Source organism: Formica exsecta, unplaced genomic scaffold (genome assembly GCF_003651465.1).
Source record: "Formica exsecta isolate Colony F162 unplaced genomic scaffold, ASM365146v1 scaffold393, whole genome shotgun sequence".
Classification (NCBI taxonomy): Eukaryota; Metazoa; Arthropoda; class Insecta; order Hymenoptera; family Formicidae; genus Formica; species Formica exsecta.
The window spans coordinates 2,391,841-2,408,966 of record NW_021851167.1 but is presented as its reverse complement, the minus strand read 5'-3'; the positions used below and the strand labels follow the sequence as shown (position 1 = coordinate 2,408,966).

Genomic DNA, 17,126 nt, shown 5'->3' with positions numbered 1-17,126 from the left:
TCCTTGTATTGCTTAAAATCCCCAAAATTTTTGCAAGTCGATGTTTTTGTCTATGATACTTTTTTACGAGTTGCATCATTTCCGCCATCTTTGAAAGCTCGCTCTAGTACCTTATAGAGCTCAATATATCTGTCTATTGTTGCGCGATTTTCAATATGAAATAGTTCAAAGTGTAATAGTGTGTGTGACAGAATCGAGCAGGAAACAAGTAAATAACAATCGGTGTCAAAAGGTATTTATAAAAATCTCTTTATTCTTTTTTTATTGCATCTACTAAAAAGTTTCTGCATTCGTATCTCTTTCAAAATGCTATATATAATCCTGGGAAAGAAGTATGGCTCTCTTTTAATATAACAAGTGCCAAGACCGTGGATAACTTAATATTAACATTCGAGTAGCTTTATACATCGTATTCTTCCGTCCCTTATTTTTAGGGACTCTCTCTAAGAGTATTTAATATAATTTATTTATAACATCCGGTCGCGACACAACTAGGAGAAACTTTAATCATAACGATTATCACGCTAAAAGGATAATCTTGGTAGCTTTTAACAAGAGACCTTAATAAAAATCGCTACCGATTTCATACTTCTCTTCAACAATCCTCGTCAACGTAATAAATTCCCGAACGATCATTTGAAATTAGTATACTGTTAATTATGTATAAAGATACACTGTTTCTCTTATCATTTTGTAGCGTTAAATTATTTTGGTACATGGAAACTTAACAAACACAGCAGATATAAAAATAGTTTAAATCATATACATACATATAAATATATGTATGTATATACACACATACATATGCATATATTTCTAGATATAAGACACATGGAAAATACAAAATATGTTGCTCGTGCTTCAATCTGTCAATTTTTATGCCATTAATATATCTTGCGCATCACTTACATTCAATATAATTCAATATAATCTTCTTTCTGATAGAAACATTAATATAATTTATGCATAGTAAATTGTAAAACAGTTACATATATATATATTCTTTTAAGACCAATCGTAACAACTTTTTTTTCTTTCAAAGATATAACATTTTTATTATATTCATTGATATTATTGTTGAAAATAGATCCTTCTGCCTTCAAATATATTTGTTTCAATGGCTGTGTTTCATATAAATCAGAAAGAGTAGCAGCACAAATTGTAGTTTCTTCTGTGAGACATTTAAACATACAATTTTTAATGTTACTTAATATCTTTTGCATATCATAAAATATAACATGTCTTTTTCCATTTTCATTAAAAAATGTAAATTCCCTCGGCGAAAGTGTAAAAAAAAGTAGAATAAATAAATTTTTATCATGTAAATCTTGTGCATTGGATTCCCGGTTAGAAGATAAATCGTTTCTATTTTCGAAGGCAATTTTAATTAACTTCAAGATGAAAGGACAATAGATTAATCTGTGATTTAAAAATATCCATTGTGTCACGTTTTTATCCCATAATCCTATGTAACCGTTCATATTTGATTCTGATCTGCATTGTATCAGCCATAAATGATTCAATGATAAACTTTTTCCAAAAAATGTTCTTAATACTTGAATTGGGCTGTGCGGTTTTGCAATTCTCAAGACAACCTTCCTTCGTTCTTCGTCTCTAATCGAGAACGACACCTAATTGCATCTCAATAGAAAATTATTATGTTCACGAAGAAAGAAATAATTTCATTGATGTTAAGATATAAATTAAGTCATACTTTTAATTTTGTAACAGCTACAGCCGCAATAAAAAAACAAACAGTGGATATATCCCATTTTTCACTCAATGATACTTCATGGAAATTATATACAGATACGGTTGTGCCGTGCGAAGGTCTTTGTACTATTTGTGCCAAATTGGGCGCTGAACCAATCTTAAATATCTTTAATAAAAAAAAATTATGTATATATATTATATAAACTGTATCCATCTGTTTTATAAAATTAAAGAATGTATATATAAAACGTTAAAAAATAGAGATGCTTTTCTATAGAACTTATTTTTTAATTAATTGTTTAATTATTAAATGCATTATATAATAAATTAACAATTACAATAATGTACCTTCACAAATGTATCCATAGAATATCGATGTCTTGAAGCAATAGTGAGACCATCAGATAAGCGACGGATATTCGTCAACGTACGATCGTTCGATTCAATTAATTCGTATATTCGTTGCTGATCGTGTACAGTTTTTGCGTCATTATATTCTGCAACATGTTGCAATAAATCTTTTGACATTCCAACGCCATTATCGATAACTTGAACTTCGCGTTTCCCCGCATGAATTCTTATTGCGATTGCTGTGGCATGTGCAATCACAGAATTTGTTATCTGTAAAAGTTTATGTGCTATTGTTTTATATACATATCATCATTCAATCTTTGCTTGATCAAAGTAAATATAAAATATATATAGTAAACTGACGAAACCATACTTGGCATGCTTTCTCTTTATAACAATACGGCTTATATATTAAAAAATAAGGATGCAATATATAAATATTGATATGTAATAATTAATTAATTCAAACTATTAAAAGGAGAAATTGTTGGAATCTAAATAATTGCGCTTTTAAAATCTAATATTTTTATTATCGTTTATTATAGCCAAAATTTGAAAACGTACTTATATTGTTAACCATAACAACACAATATGTACAGATTTCTCTCTTTCTCTAAGAAAATTGTAGAGAGATTGTCAAGATTACATATTAATGACATACCAGTTCTAAGATGCATTGTACAAAAGATGCAACATTCGATTCCGTTAACGTTTCTGCATTTAATCCCGCAAAGTGCCGCATTGTTCTGTAAATTTTGTAACAAAATCTAAACAACTAGAACCACAACAGATTCGCGCCACTTTTTTTCTTTAGGGTGTCTATCACACATGGCGCTGAATCGAAATCTAGTACAATCGGCAGTTTACAAAATCTACATCCTATTAAAAAATACAGATATAAAGGAAACAAAAAATATAATAAGAGAGTAATACATATTTAAAAAGAGAATACAAAAATATGTATAAAAAATGTAGAGAAGACATGCAACATAAGGTCTGTCCTTGTATTGCTTAAAATCCCCAAAATTTTTGCAAGTCGATGTTTTTGTCTATGATACTTTTTTACGAGTTGCATCATTTCCGCCATCTTTGAAAGCTCGCTCTAGTACCTTATAGAGCTCAATATATCTGTCTATTGTTGCGCGATTTTCAATATGAAATAGTTCAAAGTGTAATAGTGTGTGTGACAGAATCGAGCAGGAAACAAGTAAATAACAATCGGTGTCAAAAGGTATTTATAAAAATCTCTTTATTCTTTTTTTATTGCATCTACTAAAAAGTTTCTGCATTCGTATCTCTTTCAAAATGCTATATATAATCCTGGGAAAGAAGTATGGCTCTCTTTTAATATAACAAGTGCCAAGACCGTGGATAACTTAATATTAACATTCGAGTAGCTTTATACATCGTATTCTTCCGTCCCTTATTTTTAGGGACTCTCTCTAAGAGTATTTAATATAATTTATTTATAACATCCGGTCGCGACACAACTAGGAGAAACTTTAATCATAACGATTATCACGCTAAAAGGATAATCTTGGTAGCTTTTAACAAGAGACCTTAATAAAAATCGCTACCGATTTCATACTTCTCTTCAACAATCCTCGTCAACGTAATAAATTCCCGAACGATCATTTGAAATTAGTATACTGTTAATTATGTATAAAGATACACTGTTTCTCTTATCATTTTGTAGCGTTAAATTATTTTGGTACATGGAAACTTAACAAACACAGCAGATATAAAAATAGTTTAAATCATATACATACATATAAATATATGTATGTATATACACACATACATATGCATATATTTCTAGATATAAGACACATGGAAAATACAAAATATGTTGCTCGTGCTTCAATCTGTCAATTTTTATGCCATTAATATATCTTGCGCATCACTTACATTCAATATAATTCAATATAATCTTCTTTCTGATAGAAACATTAATATAATTTATGCATAGTAAATTGTAAAACAGTTACATATATATATATATATATATATATATGTATATTTGATACAATTGCATTACCCAGTGTTCCATGAAAAAAGAAGTAATTAAGCGATGAAATCTAAATCTGATAAGTCTAACATATTGTTGGATTTGTCTAAAAACAATAAATGTACATGTAAATAATATAATTAAAAAAGGATAAAAAATATAAATTTTGTACAAATTAATTAGAATGTTACAACGTGAGAGTAATTTAATTGTCACATTTTCTTTTTTGTATTGTGTATGAATAATTTCGAAAGAAACGTGTGAATAGGGCTTCCTTTATATTTGTAAGTACATAGAACACTGGTTGCACATAGCCCTTCTTTTTTTCCTTTTCATAAATATTCATCTGCAATGTCTTCAAAATCATAAATATACAATTTCTCAATGAGAGTACTTCAATAAACAAAAGCCAAATTTAATAAACGTAATTTTTATGGAAAAATATTAACATTAAATTAACAGCATACTCTTTTCATTAGCAACGCTTTTTCGACTCGGATTACATGTATAACAGTTTCTTTTATTGCGCGATTAAAAATATTAAATATATTCAGTCTTCTTTCTTTTGAAGAAGCGAGCTCTTGAAAGAAAAGTACAGTTTAGAATTATAATCTAAATTAATCTATACATAGAAAAAAAGCATATGTGAGAAAATATCGAATTGAGAAGCTCGCTACATAGTACATTGTATAATGAGTTTATTGTAAAATTATGGTAATAACAATCACATATCGAGTCATCTATCAACGAGATATAACACACATGTTAAAATGATGAGACATAAATAATTTAGCGGCATCACCAAGTATCTTGACGCTATAATAGCGTTGAAAAATCATGTAACATTAAAAATATATTTATATATATATGTATAAATTGACGAGTTATTCCTATAAATATTCTCTAAAACTTGCTGACAAATCAATCACTTAGAAACAAATTCGCGATTTATTCAACTTTAGGCACCAATGGTATGCAGACCCTGTCTTTGGTACATACGACCGATTCGATTTTGTTTACATCTGAACAAAGAAGACGCTCTATCACAGTCTTCTGTATTTGAATATAGTTATTTCATAGTGATATCATTGTATAGATACTTTGTCCTCCCATTTTTCTTTGTTCTTGCATGCTTAATGCAAAGAAAGAGAGAAAGAGAGAGATAGAGAGAGAGAGAATTTGTATTATTACATTTCTTTTATAAGTGTGACACAGTCCTCTAAAACATGCTCATTAACAAAAACTCAGTCTTCTTCCTTCTTCTCGGGTTTCAAGTCTACCATTGCATGTAACTCCTCAGGACTAAGTCTGTAAATATCGCAAAGGAAAATAACACGATAATTTATATTATACGGGGTGGAAAATAACCATTTGCTAGGGGTCCAGAGAAAATTGCAATGCGTGTAGGAAATGTCAGCTTCTTTCACAGTCCTTAATCTTTTGGGATAGAATTTTAATAAATTCTGAAACAAATTAGTGTCGATTTACATATCGTTTAACACTTTTTGGAGGTGTGCAAGCAAAGTTGCTTGAAAATATCTGTTATCAACTCTTTTCTAAAGTATAAGTCACGATTGTATCTTTCAGAACCGACCCAAAATGTTCTGCCACACTCAAGTCAAGAAACATTGCATTTTTCTCTGGACCCCTAGCAAATGGTTATTTTCCACCCCGTACTTCCAATTTTATATGTAATATTTGTATTAAATTTCTAAATTGTAAAAATATATATAAAATATGAAAATTTCTTGAAATACTTTTCTCAGGAAAAAATGCAATTAAGTTTATCGATGTATAGTATTATATATCGTATATATGTACATATATTATGTGCATATGTGTAATTTATATAAAATTTAAATAACTGCACTATGCGTACTAAACTTACCCTAGTAGACTTTGTAAGTCGCATACAAAGCGATACACGTATCGTTTGCCAGCAGTTTTGTGTATAATGTTCTTGTCATAATAGTAGCGTAAACCTCGGCTTAGTTTCTCGTAATTCATCTTGGGTTTATTCTTGCGAACACCCCAACGGCGCGCAACTTCGTCCGGATCGGTTAGTTTGAATTCCCAGCCATCGCCGGTCCACGAAATGAAACCCTGACACGATTTGTCGGTTAACAGTTCCAGTAGAAATTGCCAGAGTTGAATTGGACCTGATCCGGTGAAACATGGTCCACCTACATGCCATTTTATTCATTTGATTAGTGTTGAATATTAAAATATCAAATTGTAGAACAATTGTTAAAATATTTAGCTATAAAATCCGCGATATTATTTCGTTTTTAATTTCTCTATGCTTATTAATAATTCATAGAGATTTTTTAAATATTCATAAAAAGAGAACCAATTGGCGTGATCATTTAGGGATTAAAAAGATTTGGAAATTTGGGAAGAGTTACGAAATTGAAACGTTAATCGAATTCGCAATTTACCTGTGTAACTGGCGAGCATAGGACTTTGCAGTAAGGGCTTTTGGTCCGCATTATTGGTAATAGATGTGGGATGATGGGGATTGGAAGAGTCCCGTGGTCCGAGTCCCGCAAGAAACGCGGGATGATGAGGCAAATGATCCGGAAGTCCAACACCCCATTGTTCACCGCCGACGCCGCCGCCTCCAGCACCGCTCCCGCTTCCGGGAACTGTTTGGAACGGCGTTGCATCGTACTGGCCGTATCCGCCGCTCTCGCTGTAACCTTCGTGATAGCGTCCTACAGAGAGCAGATGTCATTTCCAACAATTTTTATTAACACTCAAATCATACTAACATTTGTATATATATAATGAATTTATTTTTAAGGTAGTTCTCTAATTAGATATTAAAAAATGCTAACAAAAATTGATTTTTTATGTTAATGTAATCTTAAAAAAATTATATTTTCTGTTCGTTAACTGATTTCAGTCACGCTTACGAACCTCGAGGATAGTTTTTGAACGGTGACGGTTGATACTTGGGCTCGATGTGAATCCCGCTGGCACCATAAAAGTCCGGTGAATTATCCAAATTGTATGGATGCGGCGCCTGATGATCCTGCGATAAGCTGTGATACTCGGAGGCCTCGTCGTACCCGGAATAGTGTGCCGGCGTCATGTAACTGTCTGTGGCGTTTGCGCCGACTCTCAAGTCGCTCTCGTTACTCCCTGTACCCCCGAGATCGCTCCCGCTACCCAGGCCACCACCACCGCTCTGGAGATGCTCCGCTATGTGGTGATTACTGTAGTTCGCTATAAATTAATTTTTTTTCGTATTATATTTTTCATAAAATAATTACACATTTAATAATTCTTTAGTTTAGTATGGTTGAAATTTTATGGATATTTAGTGGGAAATAATGCGGGGCAAAATATAGTTTTATAGCAACATATAAAAGAAAAAGAATGAAGACAATTTGCATATTATTATAAAAATAATTTAGGTATAAGATAGATCTATGTGTGGAAAAATAAAATCTATAAAATTTTGATCGGTATTTTGTAATTATGTAGAAAATCAATTAACGAATCTTTGATTGCCGCAGCAAAAATAATTTCTGATATCGTTTTATAAACGCAAAAGAGAGTTTTATCTTTTTACAATATATCTCTTCAACATAAATAGATATGTTTTATGTGACAGCAAAGATTTTTAGTTAAAGCGCTTTCGACCAATTAAACGAAGAAAAGCTTGGGAAAAAAATGAAATACATATATATAATGCAAAATTATCAAAATCACTACGTTGCACGCCATTTAACTCAATAGTTTCTAAAAAAAATAGTATATAACGAAATTAGTGAAACACCTTGTATAAAGTAAGAAACTTACATTCCGTTTTGAGCTGATTTAAATTCCGTAAATGGATGTACGCACTGTTGGCATTGTTGTTGTTGTTATTGTTGTTATTACTGTTAGGAGTGCTAGAGTGAGAGGTTGGTGGTTGGGTGCTATGGCTGTGAGGTGGTGGCGACGTTTCGTCTCTTTGACTTTCGTCTTGGCACACGGGACTGCGAAGATGATTGTAGCCACCTGCAAATTGAAAGAGAGAACAGTTTGATAACGTTTTACTTATATATAAAAAAAGAGAAGAAAAAATTGGGAAATATTATACTGGTTTTTTGTGACAAGTCAAAGAAATTTAAAAAACTTATTTATACTATAAAAAATGTTTCCTATTATTTTCCATATTGTTTAAATAATATATCAGATAAAATATAAGAAATTATATGTATTAATACATAAACAGGCTTTGTGTTTATAAAATATGTATAAACAAATATCGTAAATTAACTGGTTTGTCTATTGGAACTATGAATCAGATTTTTATTAAAGTCAGATATGATCGAGATTTTTATTAAAGTATTTTATAAAAGTCGCGCTATGAATATAATTCGTTGCAAATACCATAACAATTACAATTATGGTTATAATTCTATTGTTTTTCAATTAGATTGAGGTTTAAGGAAGGTTTATTCTAACAACAAATATTTCTCATTATACATTTGAACTTCCTAAGTGAATAGTGAATTTTAAATATTTTTTTTTCATGCTACATAATAATTTCTCTAATTTGATTTATCATAAAAAATTATATAAATAAGGAATTTACATTCTGTTTGAAGCTGATTTAAATTCCAAATAGATGAACGTACGCGTTGTTGGCATTGTTATTATTATTGTTATTACTAGGAATGCTAGAGTGAGAAGTTGGTAGTTAGGTGCTTTGACTATAGAGGTGGATGGTTTACAGGTGTCATAATGTCAAATCAGACTGACGGGTAAGGAAGAAAGGACGATGCTGCACCGGTCTCCACGCCGACGCACGACACTCCGCAGAGAAGAACAGCTGACACTGTGGGAGGCGCGTATCTCGACGATTGGTCCAAACCAACTCCGCCTATCCTCGACTTCCGTTCTACGATCGCGGGAGAGGACCCAAGTCGTGCCGCGAGATACCATCGCGCTGAAGCTGCGCGGCGTTTCGTTGTTGTCAGTTCGATAAGCAAGGAGCGTTCGAATCACCGGACAGGGGTCTCGACGAGGAAATTGGTGCAGCATCGTGTTCTTTCTTCCTTATCCATTAGTCTAATTTGATTTTTTTTTTTATTATGCATACGATTAGCAAGGAATCTCTTTTAGACAGAATCATCGAAAATGTCATTGATTAAAGATTAAAGCAACGACAAAATTTCACCGAAGATCACTCCCTTATACTTCGCTTCTTCGTCTTATGTTTCACTGATTATGGCAGTGAAATTTCATTAAAAAATTAGCCACTACCACTGATTCTTCTCATAATGAAATTTCACTATTTGCAATGCTGTATTTATAAGTGAAAAATGCTATATATGTATATCAGTGATAATACATTGAATTTAAGAAAGCCGAGTCGAGGAATTATTGCGAGTTGCATTAGCCTTGACACGCATTAAATCATTACATTGCAACTTGCTGCACAGTTTGAGACTCGAGTTATCAGATTTTCTTTTAACGATTCTTTTAAGTCTTTTACATTTATGTAGTTTTCAAATCAGAAATGTTTTTCATAGAAATCATTTTTCACAAGTGCCTAGGAAAATCATTTCTCACTTTTAAAAAAATGAACGATTCGATTCTTCATCTCGCTTAATTTTCGCAAAATTAAATGAAAATAATATTTCGTACCGTAAAATATAGTATTAATTAAATAAAGTATAAAAATAAATATAAAAATAAAGTATTAATTATATATTATTGCAGTTAGCAAACTTATGAAACTTAGAGCTACCTTACATTTCACATTAATCATTTGGTTATTTCCCCTTCAAAAAAAAAAAAAAAAAAAAAATTCGATGTCATTTTGCCCGAAACAATTGCTCTTAAGATAAATATTCGTTATTACAGATTTATTTTTTAAGAATATATTTGATTACGATCAACACACGCATAATAATTATGTACAAATAAATTTTGTTAAAATTAAGAGCTTATCTCTTTCCAATCAAAGTATATAAAAACTGCACGAGACGAATTGATCACCAATAAGCGCGGACGAAATAAGTCGAGACGAGTGAAAAGAAAAAATGCAAATCAATTGAAATCAGCTTTTAATTGAAAATCTATACTGCAATCTCATTCATCCGCCGCTAGTATATTAAATTTATGACGTTGCTGAAATTCCTTATTATAAGCAGCGTTGCAGTTTAAAAAGAGAGAAGGCAAATCATTAATTCGAGGCTAGAGTTTATATAGGGTCAACGAGAGAAGCAGGTGATATCAAGTATCTGTTAAGGCAAAACCAGGTGGCTTGCCAGGATCATTATCTCTAGGTCGTGTCCTCTCTCTCTCTCTCTCTTTCTTTTACACGCTTTAAATAGCTTAGTCGGAGTATTAGTGTATTCGCTAGAGTTAGTTTTTTGTTTAATAATACGTAACACGATATGTATGTATATATGGTGGTGAAATGCGGGCGACTTTGACGAATTACCATAATCCACCGATATTTACGACGAAACAACAGTATTATCGCGCATGTGACACGCCACTACCCCACATTCCCACACTTGCGTTTTAATAACGAAGGAGAAAAAAAAAATAGATGGTCTCGCCGCACAAGTATCATAGCGGTCAGGTATCCTCAATTTCAGTTATTTTTAATTAGACATAATTATGGAATGCAAAGAATCAGGTTCGCAGATCAAGTTTTAGCACGAAGCTATTTGAAAAAAGAAACAGTACAGATAAATTCAATTGGAATTAACAATAAATAATAAATAGATAATAAACAATCGCTATCTAAAAATCTTCAAAAAATACCGTATGTTTCGTTAAATTATCGGTATCATAAAAAATTATGAAAACTAAAAAATTAAGAGGATTAATAAGAGAGTGACTTTAGTCATATCACTTTATCTCTTTATTTCAATATTCATTAGAAACACTTTCACGCCACGAGATTAAAGATTTCCTCAAAATATATATGCTCAACAGTTTCACCCCGGCATTCAATCGCGCCGTCTAAAAGATACGAAGAATTCGCCCGTTGGTTATTACATCAGAGCGAGCGTCTTTCCTGTAGGAATAATTATTTCGCGAGGGCCTCTCTTGCGCGCGCTTTCCCATACTCCCGTGTCCATGTGGCGTCGTTAATAGGTCTGTAGGGACAGAGACCCTGCATATTCTAAGTACACCTGCGAGGCTCGCGTGTAGTAGCTGCACCTCGCACCCCGTGTTTCATGGACGATGAGCGTGGGAGTGCAGCTTGGTGCCGGCCCTCACGCTGCACACACAGACGCGCGTGGCTCTCTTTCTCTCCTTCACCCAAGCCAGTCATCGTTTTAAGGTTTTCAGGCATATCGCGACCGCCTAAAAATACGACTCCTTTTCGTGCGACTTGAATTGAACGCGCTAAAAAAAACTTTAGTATCTCGCCAAACGCTTATTCAATTATTCTTTTTTTTTTTTAAAAGGTAACTTGCAACTACAAATGTGTATAATCGCACACATGTTGAAATTGACATTTGTTTGTTTTTGAAAATTGAATCCATTATATGCTCATCTTTCGTGCCATAAAGCTAATAAAAATGGCATCCTTACAAAAAAAATTCCAGCACTAAATTCTCGAAATATTTTCTATTCACGTAAAATAAATATATTCTCTAGTACCTTTTCTAACATCGCACGCTGAACATTCGTTAATTAAATTCGTCCAACAGACGGGAAAATTTTCAGTAGCTACAAAGTCTCTCGAAGAGTATCTTAGAACGGGAGGGAAAGCTGCGCCGCGAAGAAGGGAGTGCGAGGGGACACACGCGGTATATCGGGCGGGCAAAAGTAACAGCAGCCGCGTATCAGCTGTGAAACAGGTGCCGAGGACTGGCGGAGAACCGCCGTTTAGGCAGCAGTAACGGTGAGCAATGAAGGCGGCGGCGGCCAGTAACAGGAGCAGCGACGACGGCAGCCTCGTCGTGGCACGTGCCAAATCGAATGAAACGCCCGGTCGGCGTGCACAGCTGCTGTCTGCTGAGGCAGGGTAGCAGAGAGAAAGACAGAGAAAGAGAGAGAGAGAGAAACTGACGCAGTCGGGCCTCTTGAAAATTAAAACCTGCCTCACGAATGTTCTCGACTCGCCGCCGGAAGGTCATTATCTTTGACCGAAGAATCTACGGTTCTACGGCCCACATCAGGATCTGGGACTCTTGCTGTCGCGTTGGACGAAATCGATATAATTCGTTATTTTGAATCTTGTATCTCGGTATCAAAACTATTAATTCTGTTCGGATCAAATTGAAAAACTCATTGAGCTCTTTTTTGTTATCTTTCAAGAATTTTTTCAACGACCAAGCATTTTTCTTCGAAAAGTTTAATATTCGGCGATAAAAATAATAAACATTGTCACTTATGACCAATGACATCTTTCGATGATTATCTACACATTACGAGATAATACACGTTTCACAAATATCGAATAAAAATTGCCTTTGTCCGCAAAAAAAGTGCGTTTGTTTATGTCGATGTAACAGAATCGTAAATCGTATGAAAAAAAAAAAAAAATTTATTCATTATTCTGATTTGGGCGAGTAATAATGTATGAGCGATGACGAGTTAAATGATGACACACGCAAAATTTAACACACGAAGACGTATCCTATTTACATATGAACTTGATAATGTATTATATTAAACTTAGTCAAGAAGTCACAAAATCATAAAATACATTTCCGAGAGGAAAAAGATATATCATAAGATATATCAACTACGCATTTTTTCTTTAAGCGCTTCGAGTTTCTTTACGTATGCAGTCTAATATGAAAAGATTTTTTATGCCCATTCTTCATCATTTCACTCTCGATTTAACCGATATCGTTAATCCTTTTCTCTCTTTAAATGCTCCATTTTTTAATAAAAATATAAGATCTCTATCAGAGACAAACGCTAATAGTTGAAAACGTTAATCAAGTTCACAATCGCCTGCCGAGACAAAAGTAGCCGACTCTGTTCGCCTACAATCTATCTATATAGCATAAGAATATAAAAAGACCGCGGCGAAACGACGCTACTCTTTCCTTCGCCATTCTAGGTTTTATACCTGCCGTGGTCGTGAATCGCTCCTTTTACTCGAGCGCACACGCACATACACGCATGCAGAATATACGGGGAGACGTGCGATGAGCGCGGCTCGTAAAAAAGTCGTCCACGACGACGACAGCACAACGAAATCGCGCATTGTTCGTTAGAGCGGTGACCTGCGAACTCTCCCACACTCTACCTATCCCATGAACGCGTCAGGGTGTACACATGAAACGTATTGCACGCGCTCAACGTCAGACGTAGGCATCCACATGAAAACTCGGGCGTGTGTTGTCTACGAGGGAAACCATTCCTAGATTATTAGCCATCTGCATAGAATATTAATCAAGATTAAATCTCTAAATAAACGAATTTTGAATCAATTCTAACAAGTATTATATTGTCACTTCATACGGGGCGGGAAGCTTATCTTAGAAAAATAAATTGTGTAAAGAAAAGAATTATCCTACTCACATCGCGTCAGTACTTAATAATGTAAAAAATATATTTAATAATCTAAAAAATCATATTATGATGACGGATGTTCGAGTGTGCTTAGATGCTGAGTGATAGAGAAAAATTATACGTAACGATCTCTGGATGTGCACTTGAATTTTGATATCTTTTAGATTTTAATCTTGATATTCATTTTTTCATGATTAAGTAAATGTATGGATAATATATACTCTTTCTTCGTTCACAATGTTATTCCTTTTTTACATTTTTTAAAATATCATAAAATATATGATTCCGTTTTGAAATTATTTGTTAAATCGTTTATGAATACAGATCAAAATAAGAAATAATTTTATAATGCATGACTTTACTTAACTCGTAAATTCTAACGAGTTAATAACTAAAATCTCGTTGCTTCATCTAAATCTAAATAATTATAAATATATATAATAATTCATTGTACAATTATTGTGTAGAATTCGTAGATTTAAATATAATTTAATATCTCTAAATATATAATTTAAAATACCTTGTTGTGTGATACTGGTCATACGTACACATCGAAATCTGCGAATTTAACAAAACGATGAAAAGGTTTGGGCAATGTTACGAAGCACGATATCAAGATATCTTCAAATGACGCTCGTATAATAACATTTATTCAGTTTTTATCTCTAAGCCAGTTGCAATTCCAAAGCATTCGAAGCGTGTAACCCGAGCTCCCAAGCGTGTGCCGCCGAGACCTTGCGCGATACGCTTTATTGCCGGCTTAACAAGGGCCACACCTTAACGGAGAGGAACGAGGGACGATCGCGAACAAAAGATGCTCACGTTAAAAATAATACTATAGTTACGGGCCATTATGCAGATAGTCGAATGTTATAATTGTGATGTATCTGCCCTTCACGAAACGAATCGTTCAATCGCGCGACGAAAACGGGATCGATTTTATGATATCGTTTCTATCGAGAGACTCGAAAAACACTTATTCTTAATTAGTTTGCTAAACAGAAATGTGCGATTAGAGCTTTCTCTCTCTCTTTCAGAAACGTAAATTAAGATTACTTAAAATTTCGTTTCTAAAAATACAGAATTCTTTGAATCACAATTCTCACAATTAACTGTGATTAATATTTTATACAGATATAATAAGCTAGAGAGAAAAATATATTCTCTTTTATTATATCAGTAATAAATTCAAAACTAGCATACGACCGCACGCGGCCTTGAATTAATGTTTAATCCATTAGACGCCCCTCTCCAACCTATACAAATTCATAAATATGTTGTCGTAAAAAATTATATCAAAGTGGAATGTTACACTTATTGTTGTCCGATCAGTTTTTCAACCTTATCATGATTGTTATATAAAGGCAGTAAAAAATTGTTTAACCTCTCTTGTCTATGATTATTGCAATCTATAAACAAGAGTTGAAAATAAAAATAAAAATTTTTGCAGATTTTTCATTATATTACAAATATAAGCAAACGGGCATAAAAAATTATCGATGTTATTGCTCGCAGATAGTGTACAATTAATAGCATTAATAAATAAGTTGCACACACAAAACAGGATTTTAAAAAATTGCAAAGGTATATAAAAATTTATTCTACCCTTGCCATGATTTATTATTCAATTAATCCTTGAATAAAAATTCCTCAATATATTTTGTGTTACTGAAAAATTTCGGATTAAAAACTTTCCTATCCTCTGCATTACACATAATTGCAATAAGCAATTCTATGTTTTATATTCTATGCGATATATGACATTTGACCTGTCATGTGATAGGCAATCGTTCGATATCGGCAGACTAGAATTAGAAAATATAATATCGCTTAAACAATGAATATATTTATTCAGTGCTAGAATATGCAAATGTAAAACGTGATTATTCTTGCATAAGATAATGATTCATTTTCATTGAATATTGGATTTTACTTGGACTCAAAAGATTCGAATAATTTAAATAGGAATCGTTGAGGATTTTATACATATATCACATATAAAAATATAATATAAAAATGATTATGTGTCTCAAATATCTATAGGAAGAAAAGACGAAATATCCTTATATTTATATTGTCATTTTCCTCTCTTCTTTAAGGATGTATGTGTCATACGTCGAAACATTGACAAAAGCATGAACATTTCGTAGCATAAACTGTTTCTTCTGAATATCTGTGCAAAACCTAAACACAATTCTCTTAATGGTTTAGAAATTATTTAAGTTTAAAGTTACTATTTATTCTTATGAAAAATCGCGTATTGAAGCACTTATTGACAAATTTGACAAGGAAAAAATATTGCCAACGAAATAAAAATTTTCATATATATTAAGAAAACTAATAAATATTTGTGCAAAACTTGATTCAGATCTACTTACTCGTTTAAAACTTATTTACTAGAAAAATATTATCTGTCTCTCTCTCTCTCTCTCTCTCTCTCTCTCTCTCTTTCTTGCATTTGATTTCGGGAGATATTCACGATCAAAATTTTTTGTCATAAATTAGGAAAAATATTAATTACAACTATTTTCTTTTACGAAGATGTCAAACTCTCTCTCTCTCTCTCTCTCTCTCTCTCTCTCTCTCTTTCTTGCAGTTGATTTCGGGAGATATTCATGATCAAAATTTTTTGTCATAAATTAGGAAAAATATTAATTACAACTATTTTCTTTTACGAAGATGTCAAAAACCATATTATTTTATGACACTTTAACTTTTTTTATTATTCGGATTTATTTATTTGATTTTTCAAACAGTATAAATGTAACCAATATGTTTTTGTTTTCATGTTGACAGTTTTTTGCTACTATTGTGCAGCCAAAACATCCTTAATCTTTGTAATCAGTCTTATATTGTTTTTCTCGATTAATATCGCATTTTCTCTCCACTCTCTTTCTGCAATATTTTATATATCGATTCGAAATCGAAATCTGTAATATCTTACTCCTTTTGCGAGGATCTTATATATAGACTCTTGTCTTATAAATTTAGAATAGAAATCGAAGTTTAAGGAGCACGTCTATATAAACTTCTGTGTTAATCGTGTTTTAATCCGAGGCATTCTCTTTAACCGGACACAGCGTCTGGATTGTTTTTCACGATACGCGACTCGGGAATGAAAATCCGCGGATGGATAGGTACCTGGCGTGTGGGTGGTCGCGTCCAGCGAGACAGGCGGCACCACGCTGGTGTTGTTGCGCGTGATCGCGTGATGATGCGAATGCTGATGATGCGGATGATGGCTGGTGAGAGTCTCCGCCTCCTGGTACGCGGGATAATCGGCGTAGAACGGTTCGTGGCCTGTCATCAGCGTGTCCAGCATCTGGAGCACCATTTCCGAAGACGCGACCGCGTTGACGCTGCTGCTACTATTACTGCCGCCGCTCGTTAATGTCCCGATATTGGCCGCGTACGCGTCGACAATTATGACCGGCGCCTGCCCCGAAGGCCGCGACGTCCCGACGCTCACGACGCCCGCCGTGACGTCGTCTTCGATTGTCCTACGCGACGACGATGACGACGTTGGTCACTCCTCGGCGACGCGTGTCAGCGTGTTTTGCAT

The 17,126-nt window shown here is 33.4% G+C and overlaps 1 protein-coding gene across 4 annotated transcripts in view; it reads right to left on the bottom strand.

Moving 5' to 3' along the window:
* Positions 1 to 4,635: 4,635 nt before the first annotated feature.
* LOC115239636 (ETS-like protein pointed) overlaps positions 4,636 to 17,126 on the bottom strand; it is a 105,741-nt gene continuing 93,250 nt past the window's right edge. For 3 of the 4 annotated variants that reach the window (XM_029814257.1, XM_029814259.1, XM_029814260.1), the window contains 5 exons: positions 7,880 to 8,080; positions 6,992 to 7,300; positions 6,511 to 6,786; positions 5,961 to 6,255; positions 4,636 to 5,380 (listed from right to left, as the gene is read on the bottom strand). In XM_029814257.1, the coding sequence (XP_029670117.1) occupies positions 5,317 to 5,380; positions 5,961 to 6,255; positions 6,511 to 6,786; positions 6,992 to 7,300; positions 7,880 to 8,080 (1,145 nt within the window). In that variant the 3' untranslated portion in view covers positions 4,636 to 5,316. The remainder of the gene's footprint in view (positions 5,381 to 5,960; positions 6,256 to 6,510; positions 6,787 to 6,991; positions 7,301 to 7,879; positions 8,081 to 17,126) is intronic. The other variant, XM_029814258.1, reaches the window with a different exon arrangement.